This window comes from Gekko japonicus, unplaced genomic scaffold (assembly GCF_001447785.1).
Source record: "Gekko japonicus isolate JY-2015 unplaced genomic scaffold, Gekko_japonicus_V1.1 scaffold360, whole genome shotgun sequence".
Classification (NCBI taxonomy): domain Eukaryota; kingdom Metazoa; phylum Chordata; class Lepidosauria; order Squamata; family Gekkonidae; genus Gekko; species Gekko japonicus.
In genome coordinates, this window is record NW_015172015.1 from 183,195 (window position 1) to 201,948 (window position 18,754).

The following is an 18,754-nucleotide window of genomic DNA, read 5'->3' on the forward strand; positions in this document are numbered from 1 at the left end:
ACCAACATGGCTGCCCACCTGAATCTATTTCCACATATTAAGCCTCTGTTAAAACTAAAGGGAGGACATTTTTCCTCCAGGCTGTTGGTAACCCTGTGTAGCTTGCATCCTGTCACTCTGCCTTGTTGTATCTGGGGGTTCCCATGAGCCCCTTGCTGTACATAACCAGTCATTCAAGAAGAGAAGAGTGATATATTTAAACGATTCAGTAGGTACTTGTGCAGATTGTTTAAGCAATACAAAAGAAACTGTTTGCCATAGTGAGGCCCATTTCATATGGGTCTTTAAACCCGCTTCGGCTTCCATAGGCAGTCTTTTTTAAAGGTTTTATACACCTTAAAGATAAAGTGCAAAACACCCAAAACTGAATCAATTCAGTTTTTAGAAAATCTGGATTAAAACCACATTAACTGTGAGAGAACAGTGTTGTTGTTCAGTCGCACAGTCGAGTCCGACTCTTCGCGACCCCATGGACCAGATCACGCCAGGCCCTCCTGTCTTCCGCCATCCTCTGAAGTTTGCTCAATTTCATGTTCGTTGCATCTATGACACTGTCTAACCATCTCATCCTTTGCCGTCCCCGTCTTCTTTGACCTTCAATCTTTCCCAGCATCAGGGACTTCTCCAGTGAGTGCTCCCTTCTCATTTGGTGGCCAAAGTATTTGAGCTTCAGTTTCATTATCTGGCCTTCCAGGGAACAGTCAGGGTTGATTTCTTTTAGGATTGACTGATTTGATCTTCTTGCAGTCCAAGGGACTCTCAAGAGTCTTCTCCAGCACCATAGTTCAAAAGAATCTATTCTTCGGCGCTCGGCCTTCCTTATAGTCCAACTCTCGCAGCCATACATGACTACTGGGAATACCATTGCTTTGACCATGCGGACTTTTGTTGGCAGGGAGATGTCTCTACTTTTTATCATGCTGTTTAGGTTTGCCATCGCTTTCCTCCCAAGGAGCAGGCGTCTTTTAATTTCATGGCTGCTGTCACAGTCTGCGGTGATCTGGGATCCCAGGAACGTGAAGTCTGTCACTACATCCACAACTTCCCCTTCTATTTGCCAAGGAGTGATGGGGCCGGATGCCATGATCTTAGTTTTTTTGATGTTGAGCTTCAAGCCCACTTTTGCGCTCTCCTCTTTTACCCTGTGCAAGATTAGGTCCTCTTCACTTTCTGCCATTAGAGTGGTATCGTCTGCATATCTGAGGTTGTTGATCTTTTCCCCAGCAATCTTAATTCCCGCTTGTGATTCATCTAGGCCAGCATTTCGCATGATATACTCTGCATATATATTAAATAAGCAAGGCGTATTCTATCCTTAAAGCAGTATTCTATCCTTAATGCGTGGGAACCCTTTTCATTTATTTACTTATTTATTTTATTGATTTCTATCCCACCCATTCCGACCTAGGATGGCTCAGGGCGGCTCACAACAAGCAGATTAAAGCCAAAGCAGATTAAAGGAGCCCATGTGAAAGGGACCTGACATGATGATATACATTGCAAGCAGTATATCCCCTCTTTCAAACTGATGGCTCTCTAAAGGAACAGCTAAAGTTCCAAGGAAGGAGACTGAGAAATCCCTCTGCAGTTTGGTGCCATTGCTGAACTCCTTCCTGTAATCAAAACCAACTGTTTCATATCCTGACCGTCGTGAATATGGTCAACAATTTTTTCTTTCATTCTTTTTGATCATGATTCAAATATCTTTAAACTGTTAACACATCTCCTTTAAATTATCTTGGCTAAACTAGACTATCCCACTGTCCTTCTACCCTCACTCACTTTTATAACTTACCTTCAGTACATCATGCCTCATCTTTCATGACTTATCAGTCCTAAGCGGAGTGTTGTTATTACTTAAGAAGAGAAGACAATGTTGGATCAGGCCAATGGCCCATCCAGTCCAACAATGTCACACAGTGGCCCAAAATACCAGGTGCCATCAGGAGGTCCACCAGTGGGAGTCAGGACATTAGAAGTCCTCCCACTGTTGCCCCCCCCCCAGCACCAAGAATACAGAGCATCACTTGCCCCAGAGTCCCTATCTATACCTTGTGGCTAATAGCCACTGATGGACCTCTGCTCTTCCTGACTCTTGGAAACAGTTTCAGACTAAAAATTTCAGAACATAGATCTGAAATTTAAAAAGATGTTTTATATGATAATTGCAGGGTTCTGCAAGGTTCCATCTTGTCCCCTATGCTTTTCAACGTTTACATAAAGCTGCTGGAGAGGTCATCTAGAGATATAGGCTGAGTTGCCACTAATAAACAGAGGACACTCAGCTCTATTTTGTGCTTCCAGCAGACCGTAGGGAGGCTGTGAAAATTGTGAATAGGTGCCTGGAGATAGTTGTGGAATGGATGAGGGCTAGCGTACTAAAAGGCCAACTCAACACCTACCTACCTCTGTGATTCTTCAAAAAGAAAGGGAAGGGGGTTTGAATCCAAGCCCACACAGACATCTGAGTGCAATTGGAGTGTAAATGGGGTCCAGAGAAACAGAGTTCAAAAATAAAGAGAGAGAAATAAATAATAAGAACATGATGGAGCCCCATGACTGTAATTGCCACGATGAAAAAGAGTCAGGCAGGAATCAGTTCTCTGATTGCAAGGCAGGGATTTTAACTTTGAGCTAAACCCTTTGCTTGAGAAAAAAGGTATAGGAATTCTGGTGACAATAAGTAAGCCTGAAATATTCTATAAATTCCACTGGACGACTGAGAGGGGATAAGTAAGCTTAAGTGACAACTTACTTTTATGTTGAATGGCCGTGGATCAGTTTTGAGCTTCAAGGACCAGTCCAGAGTATTTCAAAGACTGTGCCTTGCAGAGGAAAGTTGATGCCTTGATTGTGTGGCTCAAAAAGGTGCCACTGGAGTGTGAATGGGGTCCAGAAAACAGAATTCAAAAATAGGGAGAGAAATAAATAATAAGAACATGATGGAGCCCTATGACTGTAATTGCCATGAGAAAAAAGAGCCCAGCAAGAATCAAACCAGGACTTCTCTGATTTCAGGGCAAGGATTTTATCATTGAGCTAAACCCAGCTCTTCACAGTTTATCTGTATTTGATATCCAATATATTTGGTTTCAGTATATTGTATTTGACAGGATTTGATAACTTGCATGCAATGGTGTATTTATTAATTGGTACGCAATGGCATTTAATTTTTGACTTGATAAGATAGATGACATAACAGTGAGTTGGACCCTACCAACTTTTCCACTGCTGAAGCAGAGAATGGGGTCTTCTTCTGAGACTGAAAAGGCTATTATTTTGAAACTGAAAAGCAATTATAGGACCTACTATGTGGGACTATGAATTCTAAGTGCAGTGGAGGCTGCAGTGAGTGGGGGAATTAAGCAAAATTGCATGGAGAAGCTGGCAGAATCCAACTCAATGCCAGTTAGTACCAAACAGTATTTGCTGTATGTGTATTTGACAGCTGATTTCCTATGTGACATCTACTAAATTTTTTTAAAAATCAAGAGATGTCAGTAAGTCTAAAATTTACATATTTCTAAATTCTGAGGTAAATTTCCATATAATTCTAAACTCAGCATTTTACATTCAATGTTTTAATAGAGAAATTTTACATTGTGGCAAATTTCAAATATTTGTGACTATTACTTTCCTCAGTAGTGAAATATGAGTATGTGAAGTAATAATACATGATTATATACATTTTCTGTATATAAATTATAAATCAGAAATGAACCCGTACAATGCAACCTTTAGCTGCCCCTTTCTGTGGCAAATGGTCACCAGTTTTGTGTGTATTCGTAGTAAGTATATATGTTATAACTGAAATATATTACTTAAACATGTCGGAGTCATAGAGTCTATGAGCAGTGTTCTTTAATATGCCCTGCCAAATGAGTTAACAGTCAAATCCTTTTGCTAATCCAGGAGTCCCTGGAATCCATTAAGAGAAGTGGGAGGGGCACAGGAATTCAACAAATGAGGAGGTGATGGTAGTTTAGCCCTCCTCACCTTTCAGGGCACAGCTGCAATCACTTTTTGAGTTAAAGATCCGCCTGAATTAGCCTTTTCCAACTGTTGCTTCCTAGCATTCCACACATATTTATCCTGCCTTTTGTTTCATTTTATTGGTCCTGGAATCTGGAGTTTACAGTGAGAGGAATGTGTGTGATCTAAATGAAAGCATCAATGAAACTTCCTAAGCGTGGGAAGAAGATTGAAGAGGCACAGCAGGTGTGAAGAAAGTCTACATTCATTCCCATATTGGAGATCTTGTTATCTTCAGAATTATGATCCTCTTTTACCCTTTATGATAAAGATGGCTAGAAATCCACATCATTGCAATCACATAATTAATTGCAGAATTTGACTTCCATCCTAAATTTCCACACAGGGTTTTGATGGGTTTCTGGCACAATCATGACCATAATCGTAGATGTTTTCAAAGGAGACTAGATAGCTTCATGGAGGAGGAGAGATCCATCAATGGCTACTAGCCATGGTGCCTAAATGGAATATCCACATTCAGAAGCAGAAGCAGTGAAATTCAAGAAAAACCAATACAAGGAGGCAACACGAGGGGAAAGCCTAAGACTTTGTGGCCTGTTTGTTGGCCCCGTGGGGCAACTAGCTGGCCACTGAGTGAATCAAGATACTGGGCTAAATGAACCACTGGTCTGAGCCAGCAGGCCTCCTCTTCTGTTCTTACATTGCTGAAGAGACATGTGATTACTGCTCAGAATGGCAGTAGTCACTCCCTAATGCATAGTCACCACTGCTTCATTAAATTCCATCACCACTACATGTGCTTACCTGCCCTTGTCAGTAGCAGCTACTGATGTAGAACAAAAGCAGGAAAATACGTGGCACAAGTTACAAAGGACCAATGCAGTTTTCAACAGCAGTGCCTCTGATAATGTGTTAGGATGTCCTCAGTGCATCCATTTCTAACAAAGAACATGGAACCATGCACAATACTGCAGTGATACCCTTCAAAAATGATGTTTCATTGTGCAGTCCATATGGAAAAACAACCCCTGTCTTTCTGGCTTTGGGAGGGGGAGGAAAAGAGATACATAATTGTCTCCTTGCTTTTCCATCCCAAAGCCAGCTTTAGCAAAATGCCTCATCGTCAGAGGTCATTTCGGGGGGGAACGCGGGGGAACACAGTTCCCCCGGGTGAGGTGCAGGGGGCGGGGCACATGACGAAGCCCCGCCCCCTGCTTCCGGCCGCCCCACTTCCGGCCCTCATTCAGCCAGGAGGAGGCAGGAGAAGAGGGAGGGTAAGTTGCTTCCTCCCCGCCTCTCCCCACCCCTGCCTGCCTGGGGCTAGGGAGGGCCTTGGCAGGGCTTCCTCGCACTCCCGCTGGCCTTGCAGGTCCACCACCGGGCCCCTGATGTCAGGGGGTGTGGCATATGCTAATGAGTTATGCTAATGAGTTCCCCTAGCTCTTTTTCTACGAAATGACCCCTCCTGCTCATTGTACTTGTTCAAAAAATATACTGCTTCCAGAATGCACAAAACTTGCACGAAGATGTCCTAAAGACTGACCTCAAGAAGCAAATAAATGCAACTCCTGCAGGTTTGCTGATTGAAATGTTTTTTCTCTAAACTTGGGTTCTTAATTCCCCTTGTACTTTTGCTGCTGACTCAGATAATTTTGCTGCACCCTTTTCTGGTTCTTGGCAGCTCTCTCTAATCTCATCCCATGAGAGAGAGAGAGAGAGAGAGAGAGAGAGAGATGCCTCTGCCTTGTTAAATTATTGTAGTTAACTGTACAAAATGTTCAGGGCAAAATGGCCACACCGAAAGGGCACTGGCCTGTTGAGAGTGGTTATTTCAACAACACCCAATGGTGACAGCATTAGCAACCTCTCAGATACTGTGCAGCTCCCTCCCACTGACCACTGGACACCTGTCACTGATGGCCAGTTTTTCTGAACTTCAGCCAAGTACTGTTATAGTCACTGCAAAATTAAAGAGTCCTTTAAAGAGACACAACTCTTTTCTTTGGCTCTTTGTTTTTCTTAAATTCATCAGTCATTCTGTGATGGAGCATTTTCCATTGCCTTTGCTGCTATTTGGGAAGAATTCATCTAGCACATATGGATTATGTTCCAGAGTATATTATCTTAAGGGTTTTATCAATGGAACTGGCTAAGTTTTGGCTAGCTTGCTGAAGTCGTTTAGACACTGATTCTGACTTTCAGAAGGAGGAAATAGGCACAAGGGGATTTTACTTATGTGTTTTAGATGTTTGTATCCCTATTTTTCTCCCTAATGGGGACATAAAGTGGTTTACATTATTTTCCTGTCTTTCATTTTATCTTCACAACAATCCTGTGAGGTAGGCTAGGCTAAGAGAGTGACTGGCCCATGGTCACCCCATAAGCTTCCATGGCAGAGAGAGGATTCATACCTAGGGTTTCCATTACAGAAACAAACAATAGGTAACCATTTCTTTTGGTGCAGGAGGCAATGTCTTAAAAAACATATTACCTTTCTTCATCCCAGACCTATCTTTTAGAGGAGAGAGTGGTTCAGGTCAATGCTTTGTCTGCTGTGATCTAGAATTCGGCTTCGAAAGCAGGAGGGAGTGGTGTGTAGAGGAATTAGAAATACTTTGCTTTATCCACTTATTGGCTGCAATCACACACACTAAGTAATCCACTTTCAATCCACTTTTAATGCACTTTCCAACTGGATTTTACTGTGTGAACTGGCAAAATCCAATTCAAAAGTGCATTGAAAGTGGATTATTTAGTGTGTATGATTGCAGCCATTCTCTAGCAACCCTACAGCAGACTTTGTGATGGAAAAGGAGAGAGGCAATGTGCCTCTGACTGTACAATCCGTCATTTTCCTTCACCTCTGAAACCAAACACACAGCTGGTAGGGGAGGGGGGAGATGAAAATAGGTGTCCCACCAAACCCAGGGTATGGCTTGGGGAGGAAGCCAGCTTGGGGAGGAGCCAGTCTGGTGTAGTGGTTAAGTGCGCGGACTCTAATCTGGGAGAACCGGGTTTGATTCCCCACTCCTCCACTTGCAGCTGCTGGATGACCTTGGGCAAGCCATAATTCTGGCACAGCTGTTCTTGAAAAAGAGCAGTTTCTGTCAGACTTCTCTCAGCCCCACCTGCCTCACAGGGTGTCTGTTGTGAGGAGGGGAAGGGAAAGGAGTTTGTAAGCCACTCTGAGACTCCTCCGGGTAGTGAAGGGCGGGGTATAAATCCAATCTCTTCTCTCTTCTTCTCTTCATCATCTCAAAGATAGCTCCAAGGTTACAAAAAGGAGAAAGATACATTTCCAGTATTTTGTGCCCTTGCCCATCCAAGGAAACATTGCCCTATGCCTTGCCCACCCCCTTCCTGGACATATGAGTGTCAAGAACTTTGGTTCACTTAAAATGGAGTCTGTTTTAAAAGTTTGTTCAATCTGGCTGTGGCCTGCTGTTGTTAAAAATGTTGTCTTTAAGTTTCCTTAGTTCACACAGACGTGCTGGAGAAGAGTGTCTGTCTCTGTACCGGCAAGATAAGATGTTCTTCTGTGGCCTTGGCTCGTTAACATTCCAAAGCAGTTACCGTATTTTTTGGACCATAAGACTCACTTTTTCTTCCAAAAAAAGTGGGAGGAAAAGTGAGTGCGTCTTATGGACCAAAGGTTCAGAATATTTTTTCCCCTGTTTTCCTCCTTTAAAAACTAGGTGCGTCTTAAGGTCAGGTGCGTCTTATGGTCCGAAAAATACGGTAAGTCCTGTGGGAAGGGACTGGTGCTGTGAAACTGCAGATCGCATCACCTGCTCTTCTAACATGACCAGAGACCAATCAGAAACCAATGATATCACTCTATTCTTGATTGGCCTCCTTGTATCTGGAAGGCATTGCTTGAACCTTGATTGGTGCTCAGGCCTAGTAACTGGTCTGGGGTTCAGACAATAAATAAATTACCTTAGGGTTGCCAGGTCCCCCAGGAGGGCAGGGAAACCCCTGCTAATTGGGTCAGTTCCTGAACCTCACCCCAAAAGTGCTGGGAGGACAGAGATGTGCCTGGCGTGATGACGTCACCCAGAGGTGACGTCATAACGTCGGGCACGTTGTGGGGGGACACTCTGATATTTGAGGGAAAACTCTATGGTTTCCCATCGAATGATACTGGCCCCGCCCCCAACGTGCCTGACGTGATGATGTCACTTTTGGGTGACGTCATTGTGGTGCGCGTGCAAAGAACTCCCAGGGAGGGCCAGGAGTCCTCCCGCTCCATCAAAAGTAAGACTTCGCAACCCTAAGTTACCTTAACTCCTATACGGGGGGCATGATGGTGTTGCGTGTGAAGCTGACATGTAACTCTGTCTTGCTCACCTTTTGGCCATCTTGGAAGCTCTGACTGCTGAAGCCAACCAGCCTGGCTTTTGGACTATGGAGACGGAGTACATTTAGACACAGAACTGAATGTAGGGTTGCCAAGTCCATCTTCCACCCCCAGCGGGGGACTTTGGGAGCGTTCCTGCAGGGGGCGGGGCATCCGCAACGTGATGACATCACGTTGGGGACGTCCGCCAGCTCCCCCCCGCCTGTGCGCCAAATCTCCAGAAACGGCAGTTCCCTGCAATTAAAGGAGCCGGCGTTTCCCTTTTAAGTGCAGGAGCTGGCGTTTCCCCTTTAAGAGCAGCCACGTTTCCCTTTTAAGTGCACGAAGCTGGCATTTCCCTGCAAGCCTGATCTCAAGCGGAGATCGGGTTTGGGAGGAAACACGGGTTCCACACACTTAAAGGGAGAGAGAGGGGTAGCTGTGGGTGTTGGGGGTGGGGCTTCCCCCGCTGGCCATCTGGCCGGCGGCGAGTAGAACCTCCAAAAAACGGGGGACCCCTGGCAAACCAGGGGGGGGGTTGGTAACCCTAACTGAATGGGTTCTATAAGTGTTTAGCTAGTGTATTATTCTTTAGCTTTCTTGTTTTATTCCCCACAATATTATTTTAAGTAATTCTGTACTTTTTATTAATTATACTCTGTACTTAAATAAATATATATTTTATTCACCAATTCTGGTTTCTGTCTCCACTGCTGCAATGAGTTATCTGGTGGCTGAGACTGTGGGTTACTACCTCTAGAATAACCTGTGAGTCTCCTGCTGTGAGCCAACCTCGCAGGGAGGATTCCCTAGTTGAGCCCAGTATGGTCTAGAGTCTGTCCTTTAGCTCTGGACTGGAGGAATGTAAAAGGACTGGTTGGTAGCACTACCTGGTTAAAGGTAATACAGGTGCCTTTAACCCCTTTGTAATTGTACCTAGCCATCTTTTTGGTGAAGCGAACTCCTAACCCGGTTTGGGCAGGCAGAGGGGCTCTCTTTAACAATGAGCAATGACAAATGCCAAGTGATAAGGTTGCCAACCTCAAGGTAGGGCCGGGAGATCTCCTGGGATTACAATTTATCTCCAGGCTAGGGATCAGCTCCCCTGGAGAAAATGACATCTTTAGAAGGTTAACTCTATGCCATCACATCCTTGCTAATCTCCTTCCCCTTCCCAAGCACTACCCCCTAATTTCCAAGCCAGAGTTGGCAGCTCTAAAAGGTGAACCTCATCTACCTCTACAATGGGCCAATAGTGGTCCGCCTGTTATAGGAAGCTCTTCTGTGACCAGGCCTTCTTCTCCAGACCCAGCCATGCCTTATGCATGTTAGAATGAAGAAGCTGGGGTACTGAATGCAGGCTTGTCCTCTGGAATTTTTTTTAACAATACCTGGCATTCTGGGTGAATCTAGGGATGGGTAAGTAGAAGGAGTGTGGCTGTATTTTGACCTGTCAATGGGACAAGTCTGGTAAGGTTTTTGGTGGGCCAGGGCATGAGCCTTGCTGAATCAGAGTTAAGGAGACATGTCTGTCTGCCTGTTGGTCTTTCAGAAAGAAATGCCCTGGCTCAAATACCTTGTTTATTCAACAAAGTACCTGATACCAAATTTGGGGCAAAAATACCAAATGGGCAGACACAATACCTGATGGTTAGCAGTCCTAGCTGGGAGTAGGGATGAAGCACAGGAGGAGGGCAGTAAGGGAAACACAAAGGGAGAATAAGAATAGAAGTCACCTCATGAGAGGATGACTAAGGAACCATGTGAATATTTTATTGACTCCGGAATTTTAAAAAATCATGACTTCTGAGTCTCCAATCACATGCACTTGCTTTTTCCTTTTGCCAGGGATTAAAACTGTTGATTGAATGAAGGCATGGAACAGTAATATTTGGAGACAGTAAAATTCTTGGCAGTTAGGGGGAGAATAAGATACTCTGTGATATGCTGAAACCCCCTTCACCTGTAGGATGTTCCCTTTCTCACACTGCAGTTGGAATGTCCACCTTTTAGCCTGGTAGTAGAAGGGGGATTGTCCAGCCATCCTAAAGCAGAGTCACAGCCTTCTAAGTCTATTAAAGCCAATAGGCTTAGAACAGTGATGGCAAACCCTTTAGAGACCGAGTGCCCAAACTGCAACCCAAAACCCACTTATTTATCGCAAAGTGCCAACATGGCAATTTAACCTGAATACTGAGGTTTTAGTTTAGAAAAAAACCAACTCATACATTAACGTAAGATGATCTAAACAAAGTAAGGAAAGCAATCCCAAATGCTTTCATTTACTTTGGCAGAGAATTCCACACTTTAATGACGGTCTGGGCCTGGCTGGGGCGATGGCACGCGTGCCCATAGAGAGGGCTCTGAGTGCCGCCTCTGGCACGTGTGCCATAGGTTCGCCACCACTGGCTTAGAAGGATGTAACTCAGTTTAGGACTGCACTGTTAGTATGCCAGTGGAACAAAATAAGTAGGACATATTAATTATTTAATACTGAATTGGAAAGTAGGTCACTAATGGTCATTAAAGTCTTTCTGTTGGGAGAAGCATATTTGACTTAATTGCTGCCTGTCCTGCTTCAGTAAACCGGTTGCAATATGTGGGGGATTCTGGGAAGGAAAGGCTCAAACTGACACTCATAATTCATGTGAAATGTATTGTTGTACAATAGGATTTTGTTCTCTATGCAAAGCTGCATCTTGTCGTGAGAGGTACATCACTGGGTGCCCAAAGGGCTGATACCTGTCACAGAGGATGCTGAGGAGCACCTTTCAAAAAACATGGTGTTTCAGTGGTGCCCTTGGAAATATTGTTGCCCCAATCCATAGCTTAGATTGCTAATGCTTGTCAATTTGGTTTTATGAGATAAAGAACAACAGCAAAATGGTCAAACTCAATCCACAGACAGGAGTAAAATGTGACACAGAGAAATGGATGAATAGACCTGAAAAAACAATCATCCTATAAAAATTATGCATAGATTAAAGCCCTAACTCTGCCTCCATAGTAAACGACTTCCTCTGAAAATATTTGAGGCCTGCTTCTGGAGCACGGCCATTTTGGCTCTTTAGGACTGTTTCCACACAGAGATTATTTTATGTATAGCTATGGCATATGCAGAACCATTTGCTGTGGCAGCAGAATGTTCACACAGCAGTTTTCCCTGTGCCTTCCTTTCTTGGTTCTCTGCAATTACCATTCCCCATCACCAGTGCATTTTCCCAATATATGTAGTGAAATGTAATCACCGAAAAGGGCAGATCTGTTGCCACAACCTATGGGTTTCCTGCTTTCTTTTGTTAAGGATGTCTTTAGCCATTTTCACTGCAAAGTTATAAAGGGAAAGGTGCAGACTGGGAACAGTAGATTGTTGCAATAAGTTGTTACAGTTTTATCATGCAATAGCAATCTAGAAATTCCTTATTTTTAAAAAACCCCAAAGCCCTCTAGTGTCTGGTGGGGGCGCCAGCTTCAGGGATTGAGGCAAAAAAAAATGGTGCCCATGTAGGCAGGACATGCAAAAATGCACATCTTTTCGTCTACATGGTATCCAAATGTGCTATGACTGTAATCTTTCCAAAAAGATTGTACCAAACTACAGCAAAGTGGGGGGAAACATAGAAGGAGGAAGGGAAAAAAAGAGAAAATTATGTGGATGTTTCCCCAAACAGTGCTTCTATAAGGAAGCCAAAGTGCAACAAAACATCAGAGCAGAAACAGCCTCTATTAGATTGTTATTTACATTCAGGTTATGTTAGACAAGGCACAGGCATTTAGATACCAAAAGAAATATCACTATACATTTATAGACAAAGAGAACTTTTTCCAGTAGTCAGGCATAATTCATGTTTTCATGCTTATGAGGACGACATGCATAGTAGAGATGTGGGGAGGGGAGCGCTGATCATCAAACTGATTCAGCAAATGCATGCATACAGGTACAGTAGTGGGGGTGGGTAGATGTAACAGTTTTATATATCCATTTACGTTAAATCTATTTAAGAAAATCTTGAATATTTCTGTCAATTTGCCACTTTTATTTCTGGATTGGAATCAAACCACTCACACACACGAGCTGTCTGAATAAACACCTTGCTTTGGTTTCTTCTTAGCTTTGAAAATGTCTTTGTTTGAGGAGACTCAGGTGTAGATCCCGATCCATACTGCTGGACATCAGGGCTTTTTGCACCAGGATGGCTTCTCAGTTGTGAACCAAGAATCTGCAACGCAGAGATTCAGGCCGGGCAACAGGAATTTAGCTGGATTTATGGAAATGTTATCCATGTCCTTTTTGCACTGGAAAAGACCAGGAGATTCCAGGCCATGTTCTAAATGATGAATTAATATGCAGGTTGTTCAGAGCCAAGCTTTTTGAGAAATTAAACCATAACTGGTGCCTAGATCTTGAAGGGAAAAAAGCAACACTTTTTCTGTGTAATAGGATCAAAAGGCTAATGTGTAACCACAATTTCTTTGGGCAAAGAGGTGTGCCCAGATGCTTCTTGAAGAAACATTGAGAAAATCAATCTGGAAATAATTATTTTGGGCCTTCTATGCACAGTCCCTTTCCTGACCCCATTTTCAATTACAGACTTGACAGTACACTTTGCTTCTCAGTCTCTGCCCAACACAAACCTATCACTCATAACCAAGTACATACATAAGGAAACAGTTGTTCCGTAGTCTGGAAAGAGGAGGTTCTCATTCTTCAAATATTCATGATTATTGTAGTAATATTTTCTCCCTCCCTGCAGACTCTTGCAGGTTTACATGGAAAATTTCATTTTAACACAAATACAATAATTGATTTGGAATTTTGGCTGATGCTGCTTCTGTTGTAGATTTGATTTTCTGTAGCTGCTGTAACTTTAGACTCCCCTGGCAGTCCTTACAGATAGTTAAAAGCCACCCTTAATATTAGTCCTGTAGTGCTATTGTTGCAATAAGCCTATGTGTTTACTAGAATGATGAGGATTTTTCAGCTCTGCTGTATTCCCTGCCTGGATGAAGAGAGAATGAAAACATCTAGAAAAAAGGCTTTGTTCCTTTGAGGTTATATATAGTCTTTTTCTTACCTCCTACCCAGCTATCCCACTTTTTCAGTAGCTGGCCTCTTCTCAACCAGGATCTTTTGATGACGTTTAATTCCTTAGTGAGCTCTGAATGTCAGCATTCCAAATCTGTTGCTGTTCTGGGCCATGGGAGCATTGTAGCATTGGGACTGGATATCAAGGGCGTGAGACAAAGCGAATACGCTGCGAGTATGCTAAATCTGCAATGTAAAGCACCAGGTTCACATAAGTGAACACTGCAATCACTACCTGACTGTCCCAGGAGCACTTGCCTTTGGAACACTGATAAGGGCGGTGTGGAGAGCCATACTTCCGGTCAAAGCAGAACACTGGCCAGATTACTGCAGCACTCATGTACAACAGGACAGCCACAAATGTATAAATGACCACAAAGCGTTCAAAGGGGCACTTCAGCGTTGTCGTCTTTCCTGTGACACTGAGGCTCACCACTACTACAGTTAGCACAAAGCAGAAGCCGTAAACAGCCACGCACCACTGCGTGGCCACATACCTATCATATTGGCTGTCGTTCACCAGTGCTCCAAAAATGATGCAAGCGACAAAGGCCTGGACAATTTTCAAGAGGCCAGAAACTGTGGCCATGTAGCTGGTCACCTGTCCAGGTTTGGCTCTAGTCAGACATACCTCTGTGGTATATGCAAGAAACAGAAGCCCAGCAAAGATACTAGCCGATATGCGGAAGTCTCTCTTCTCGCACCCGATGGGATGGCAGCTGAACTGGACAAAATTAAGTGGGTAGATGACAGCAGCTGTGATGGACATAAGAGTGGCCAGCATGGCAAAAGCAGCTGTGAAATTCCCCCAGGAGATGCTCAGGCAGTTGTGGAGGCTCGTGAACTCACAAGTGATGATAAAGATGGTGACTGCAAAACAGAAACACCAGACAGCCATACAGAAAGTGCCGTAAGCTGCATTGAATCCCCCTTGGTGGGCCACAAGGCTGAATGTGGTGCATCCAAACACTGCCTGCAGCAGTCGGGCAACACCCACCCTAGAGGTCACTGCAGCCATGTTCAGGTACATTCCTCCTGAGTTCTCCATTCTCAAGTTCAGGTCCTCCTATTCAAGTTGTCTGTGGTCTGCCTGTTGTTAAATCCCTGCTTGATGCTGGATAATTATGCTTGAGTGGCAGCGTGCATAAGCTTCATATCCCTCTACCAGTGTCCTTGCTGGTAGTTATTTATGCCACTGAGCATGCAGTTCTAGCAGTTTCTTGAGACAGCCTTGCCTCTGCAGTAAGTGTATTGACCTGCTCTTCTTGTGTGCGGCAGTGATGATCCATCAGCTCTGCTGTGCCAGCGTCTGCACGCCGTCTACTCCTGATGCATCTCTTTCACTCTCTTCTCTTCCTCCAGTGATCACTTTCTCCAAACGGTTAACAGGACCTTTATTTTAGTTCAGCTATGCAGCTGTGGCTCTACTACATTGCTGCAAGGAACCAGTATATAAATAGGAAGGAATATTAATAGACTGGAATGGAATGGAATGAACTGTGCAGTCTGCGCAAAGATGGTGAGCTGGTTTTAGTTTCCCTTATCAGTGCTGCTTCACACATTACTTTTCAGCCTCTTTGTCAGAAGCTCTTAGCGTCTTGAATTGCGTAGGATGGACTGTAGTCCCAGGATAAAAGAGAATATAAGCCCCGTTGCCAGAAATTTTGAGTTGGTGGGGCATGGGGAAATTTTGTAGAGCAGCAGGGGAGGGGCGGCCACACATCTTCCCTGAACTCCAAGCAGCGATTTCCCTGCTTGGAGTTCCAGCGCGGGCAGCCCCCACTTTGAAAAACACCATTTAAAGGGAGGCAAAATGGCCTCTTGGAATTCAGGGAAGGTTTGTGGCTGCCATCTCCCTAGCAGGAGGTGAGGGAGAGGGGCAGCTGCCAACAGCTGGCCGCATGCCTTCCCTGAACTCCAAGCGTGATTTTGCTGCTTGGAGTTCAGGTGTGGGCAGCCCCCACTTGGGGAAAAAAACATTTAGAGGGTTCCCTTTAAATGGCCTGCGCTGGAACTCCAAGTGACAAAATCACCACTTGGAGTTCAGGGAAGGCATATGGTTGCCCCTCTCCCTCCCTTCCTGCAAGATTTAAAGGGCCCTCCAGCTGATTGGCAGGCCACATGCTCCACTGATCAGCAACTGTTGTGGGGCATGCCTCACATTTGAGCCCCGAAATGCCCCACCATAGCTATGGGCCTGGTAGGAAGGTGAGAAAGCAAATAATCTGTCTTAATATATATTAAGTCTCTTGCCGCTTTGAACAACAAGCCCACATATGTCCAGATGTTGAACATGGGCAACAAAGTGTGTGTGGTAGGGCTGCCAGGTCTCCTCCAGGTCTCCTTCTCCAGGCAGCAACCCCCAATCATTGCTGTTGTTTGGCAGGGCGGCAGGCAAAAACAGGAATTGAAAAGTTTTGTTGTGTTGATGGCATGACATCACTTCTGGGGCGAACCCAGATGTGACATCATTGTGTTGGCATGACATTATATGGTTCACCATAAATTCTATTGTGGATCTTAGAGTTTTTGGCGAATCATAGTGTTGTGCTGATACAGTGAAGTCACTTCAGGTTTGCCCCAGAAGTGACTTCATACCATTAATGTGACAGTGCCCCTCCCATGTCCCAGCCCCCAGCCCCCACTGGCTGGCAATCCTAGTGTGTGTGGGAGAAACCACACTGCTTCATCCAAGGGTTCTTGGCGATTCCTGGCCCGAAAGATATCCAGTTGTCCTCGAAATATCTGGTTGTCCTTTTTGGCCCTGGTGCTGGCATGGTGGAACCCTTTGCCAAATGACATCTGTGCCCTGCGGAACCTAGTACAGTTCCGCGGGGCCTATAAGACAGAGATGTTCTGCCAGGCCTATGGCTGAGGACAGCCATGGTTTCCACACCTAGCCTCTTCCTTCTTCCCTCCTCGCCACAGTGTTAAGGACATAAATTGGTCCTTAAGCACCATCTGCAATATTTATAGAATTGTCTGTTGTTTTTAAACTGTTTCGTTCAATTTGTATATGTTTTACTGAAATGTTTTATCGAAATGTTGTACATTGCCCTGAGCCCTCACAGGGGAGGGTGGTCTATAAATCAAATAAATAATAAGAGGCCATTCAAAAGAATCAATCTGTACTATTTTCATCTGCATGAAAAGTTGAGAAATGTCTAGGGGCAGTCTTAGATATTTGGAGGCCTTGGGCAAAAGTCCAGAATGGGGCCTCAGAATCAGTGCCACTTTCCACTACAGTATCCACTGAGGCCAAACAATGGTCATCCATATGGGCCAAGGGAGTACCCCATATGAAGTAGGTGGGAGCCATCACTAGAAGTTGGCTGGCCAGGCCTCAGATGGAGTGGACACAAGTGTGGCCACTGAGGAGCCAGCTGCCTATACCCTGGGTAGGGCAGATGGCAGTGGTGGGACCTGGTCTTTTTTGTCTTTTCCACCCTCCATTGGGGCTGTGGGTCAACTGGCCCCATTGCCTATTGGCACTAAGACCTCCCCTGGAAATGAGCAACTTTTCCAAAAATGAGGTGTCCATCCTGGGGGAGGGAAAGTTCTGAGTGCAGTACAGGCAGTTTGATGGACTTTTGGACCTGCTGCTAGTGAGGGGCAGTTGTACGAGCCTCATAGGACTTGCATGGTTTGCGCCACTAGGGTTCAGGGTAACCGGGGTGCACCATGTGGCCACCAAAGACTACCAAGCAGTGTATGACGAGTTCCCGGCGGTATTTGACAGGAAGCTTGGCCGTTACACCGGACCCCTGGTTTCTCCACAACTAAACCTGGCGGTTCGGCCCATAAGGCTGAAGGGCCAGGCGCGCACCATTCGCTCTTAAACCTAAGATCGACATGGAGTTGGATAGGATGGTGGCCCAAGGAGTTTTGGAACCGGTACTCCATGCCCCATGGGAAACCCCAATTGTGACTCCAGTAAAGCCCAACGGGGATGTCCGCATCTACGCGGACTATAAATGTACAATAAACAAGGCTCTACAAGACCACGCATATCTGGTCCCAGTGGTCAGCCACGTCCTGGCCGTTCTGGTGGGTGCCAAGGTCTTCGGTAGGCTAGACTTAGCTTAGGCATACCAACAGCTCCCGGTCGACGATGCGACAGCGGAAGCACAGACAATTGTGACACACAGGGGTGTGTTCTGGGTGCGGAGGCTGCAGTTCGGGGTCAGCGTGGCCCCAGGAATTTTTCAGAATCTAATGGACTCTCTCCTTAAAGGGATTCCCAGGGTACAACCCTTCTTCGATGATGTTTTAATCACTGCACCCACCGAGGAGAACTTGGCCATGAGGCTGCACACAGTCCTGCAATGATTTAATGCAGCCAGGCTCAAGGTCAAGAGGGGAAGAAAAAAAAAAGAGGGAAAAATGCCATCTGGGAGTTCTGAGGGTTGAATTCCTGGGGTTCTCCATAGATGCGCAAGGCATCCATCCGGCCCCATACAAGGTGAGCGCCATCGTCAACACACCAGCCTCCACGTCCACGTCCTGCCCCACAAAGCTGAGGTTGCGGAGCCACTGCACCGGCTCCTAGACAAAAGAGCCCCTTGGGTCTGGGGCCAGCGACAGGCCAAGGCGTTCCAGGCTGTCAAGGAGCTGTTCACTTCAGACACCGTCCTGACACACTTCAACGAGACTTTACCGGACATCCTTGCTTGCGATGCTTTCCCCTACGGGGTTGGCACGGTCCTGGGCCACTGGCTTCCCGATGGCAGAGAGGTTCCCATGGCGTATTATTCCTGCACCTTGTCCTCAGCAGAGAGAAATTACGCTCAGATCGACAAAGAGGCTCTAGCGATTGTGGTGGGCATCAAGAAATTCCACGATTATGGGCGGCCCTTCACCATCATGACCAACCACAAGCCACTGCTGGGTGTGCTGGCCCTGGACTGCCAGACACCACAAATGCTGTCCCCCAGGGTGCTGCGCTGGTCGATTTTCCTGTCCGGTTACCAGTACTCACTCGTCTATCGCCCTAGGAAGGCCATGGGCCATGCCAACACCCTAAGCAGGCTGCCGCTCTCTGCCTGCGACCTGGCCCCGGTGCATCACATCCTGCTTCTTGAGGCCCTCCCCAACCGTCCCCCGATGTCACACACTGCACCGTGTCCTCTCCCACATTTTGGACTGGGTGGGGAGGGGGTGGCCCACCGGCTGGGTGGGCCCTGAATTCGCTGCATTCTCCTCCCACCAGGCCGAGCTGTCTGCGCACAAGGGTTGCCTGTTGTGGGGTAGCAGGGTGGTGGTGCCAGCACCGTTGTGCCAGCAAGTACTAGCCGCACTACATGAAACACACCCAGGAATTGTGCGGATGAAAGCGC

At 45.7% G+C, this 18,754-nt stretch overlaps 1 protein-coding gene across 1 annotated transcript; it reads right to left on the reverse strand.

Annotated features, from left to right (window-relative positions):
• Positions 1–12,224: 12,224 nt before the first annotated feature.
• MYADML2 (myeloid-associated differentiation marker-like 2) lies at positions 12,225–14,855 on the reverse strand. Its single transcript, XM_015420352.1, has 2 exons — positions 13,408–14,855; positions 12,225–12,552 (listed from the first exon to the last, which is right to left on the reverse strand). Exon 1 carries the CDS (start codon positions 14,464–14,466, stop codon positions 13,561–13,563), a length of 906 nt encoding a protein of 301 aa, XP_015275838.1. The 5' UTR covers positions 14,467–14,855; the 3' UTR covers positions 12,225–12,552; positions 13,408–13,560.
• Between the last annotated feature and the right edge of the window lie 3,899 nt (positions 14,856–18,754).

Excerpts from the sequence above, each read along its gene's own strand:
- MYADML2 (XM_015420352.1), bottom strand. The coding sequence starts at position 14,466 with ATGGAGAACTCAGGAGGAATGTACCTGAACATGGCTGCAGTGACCTCT.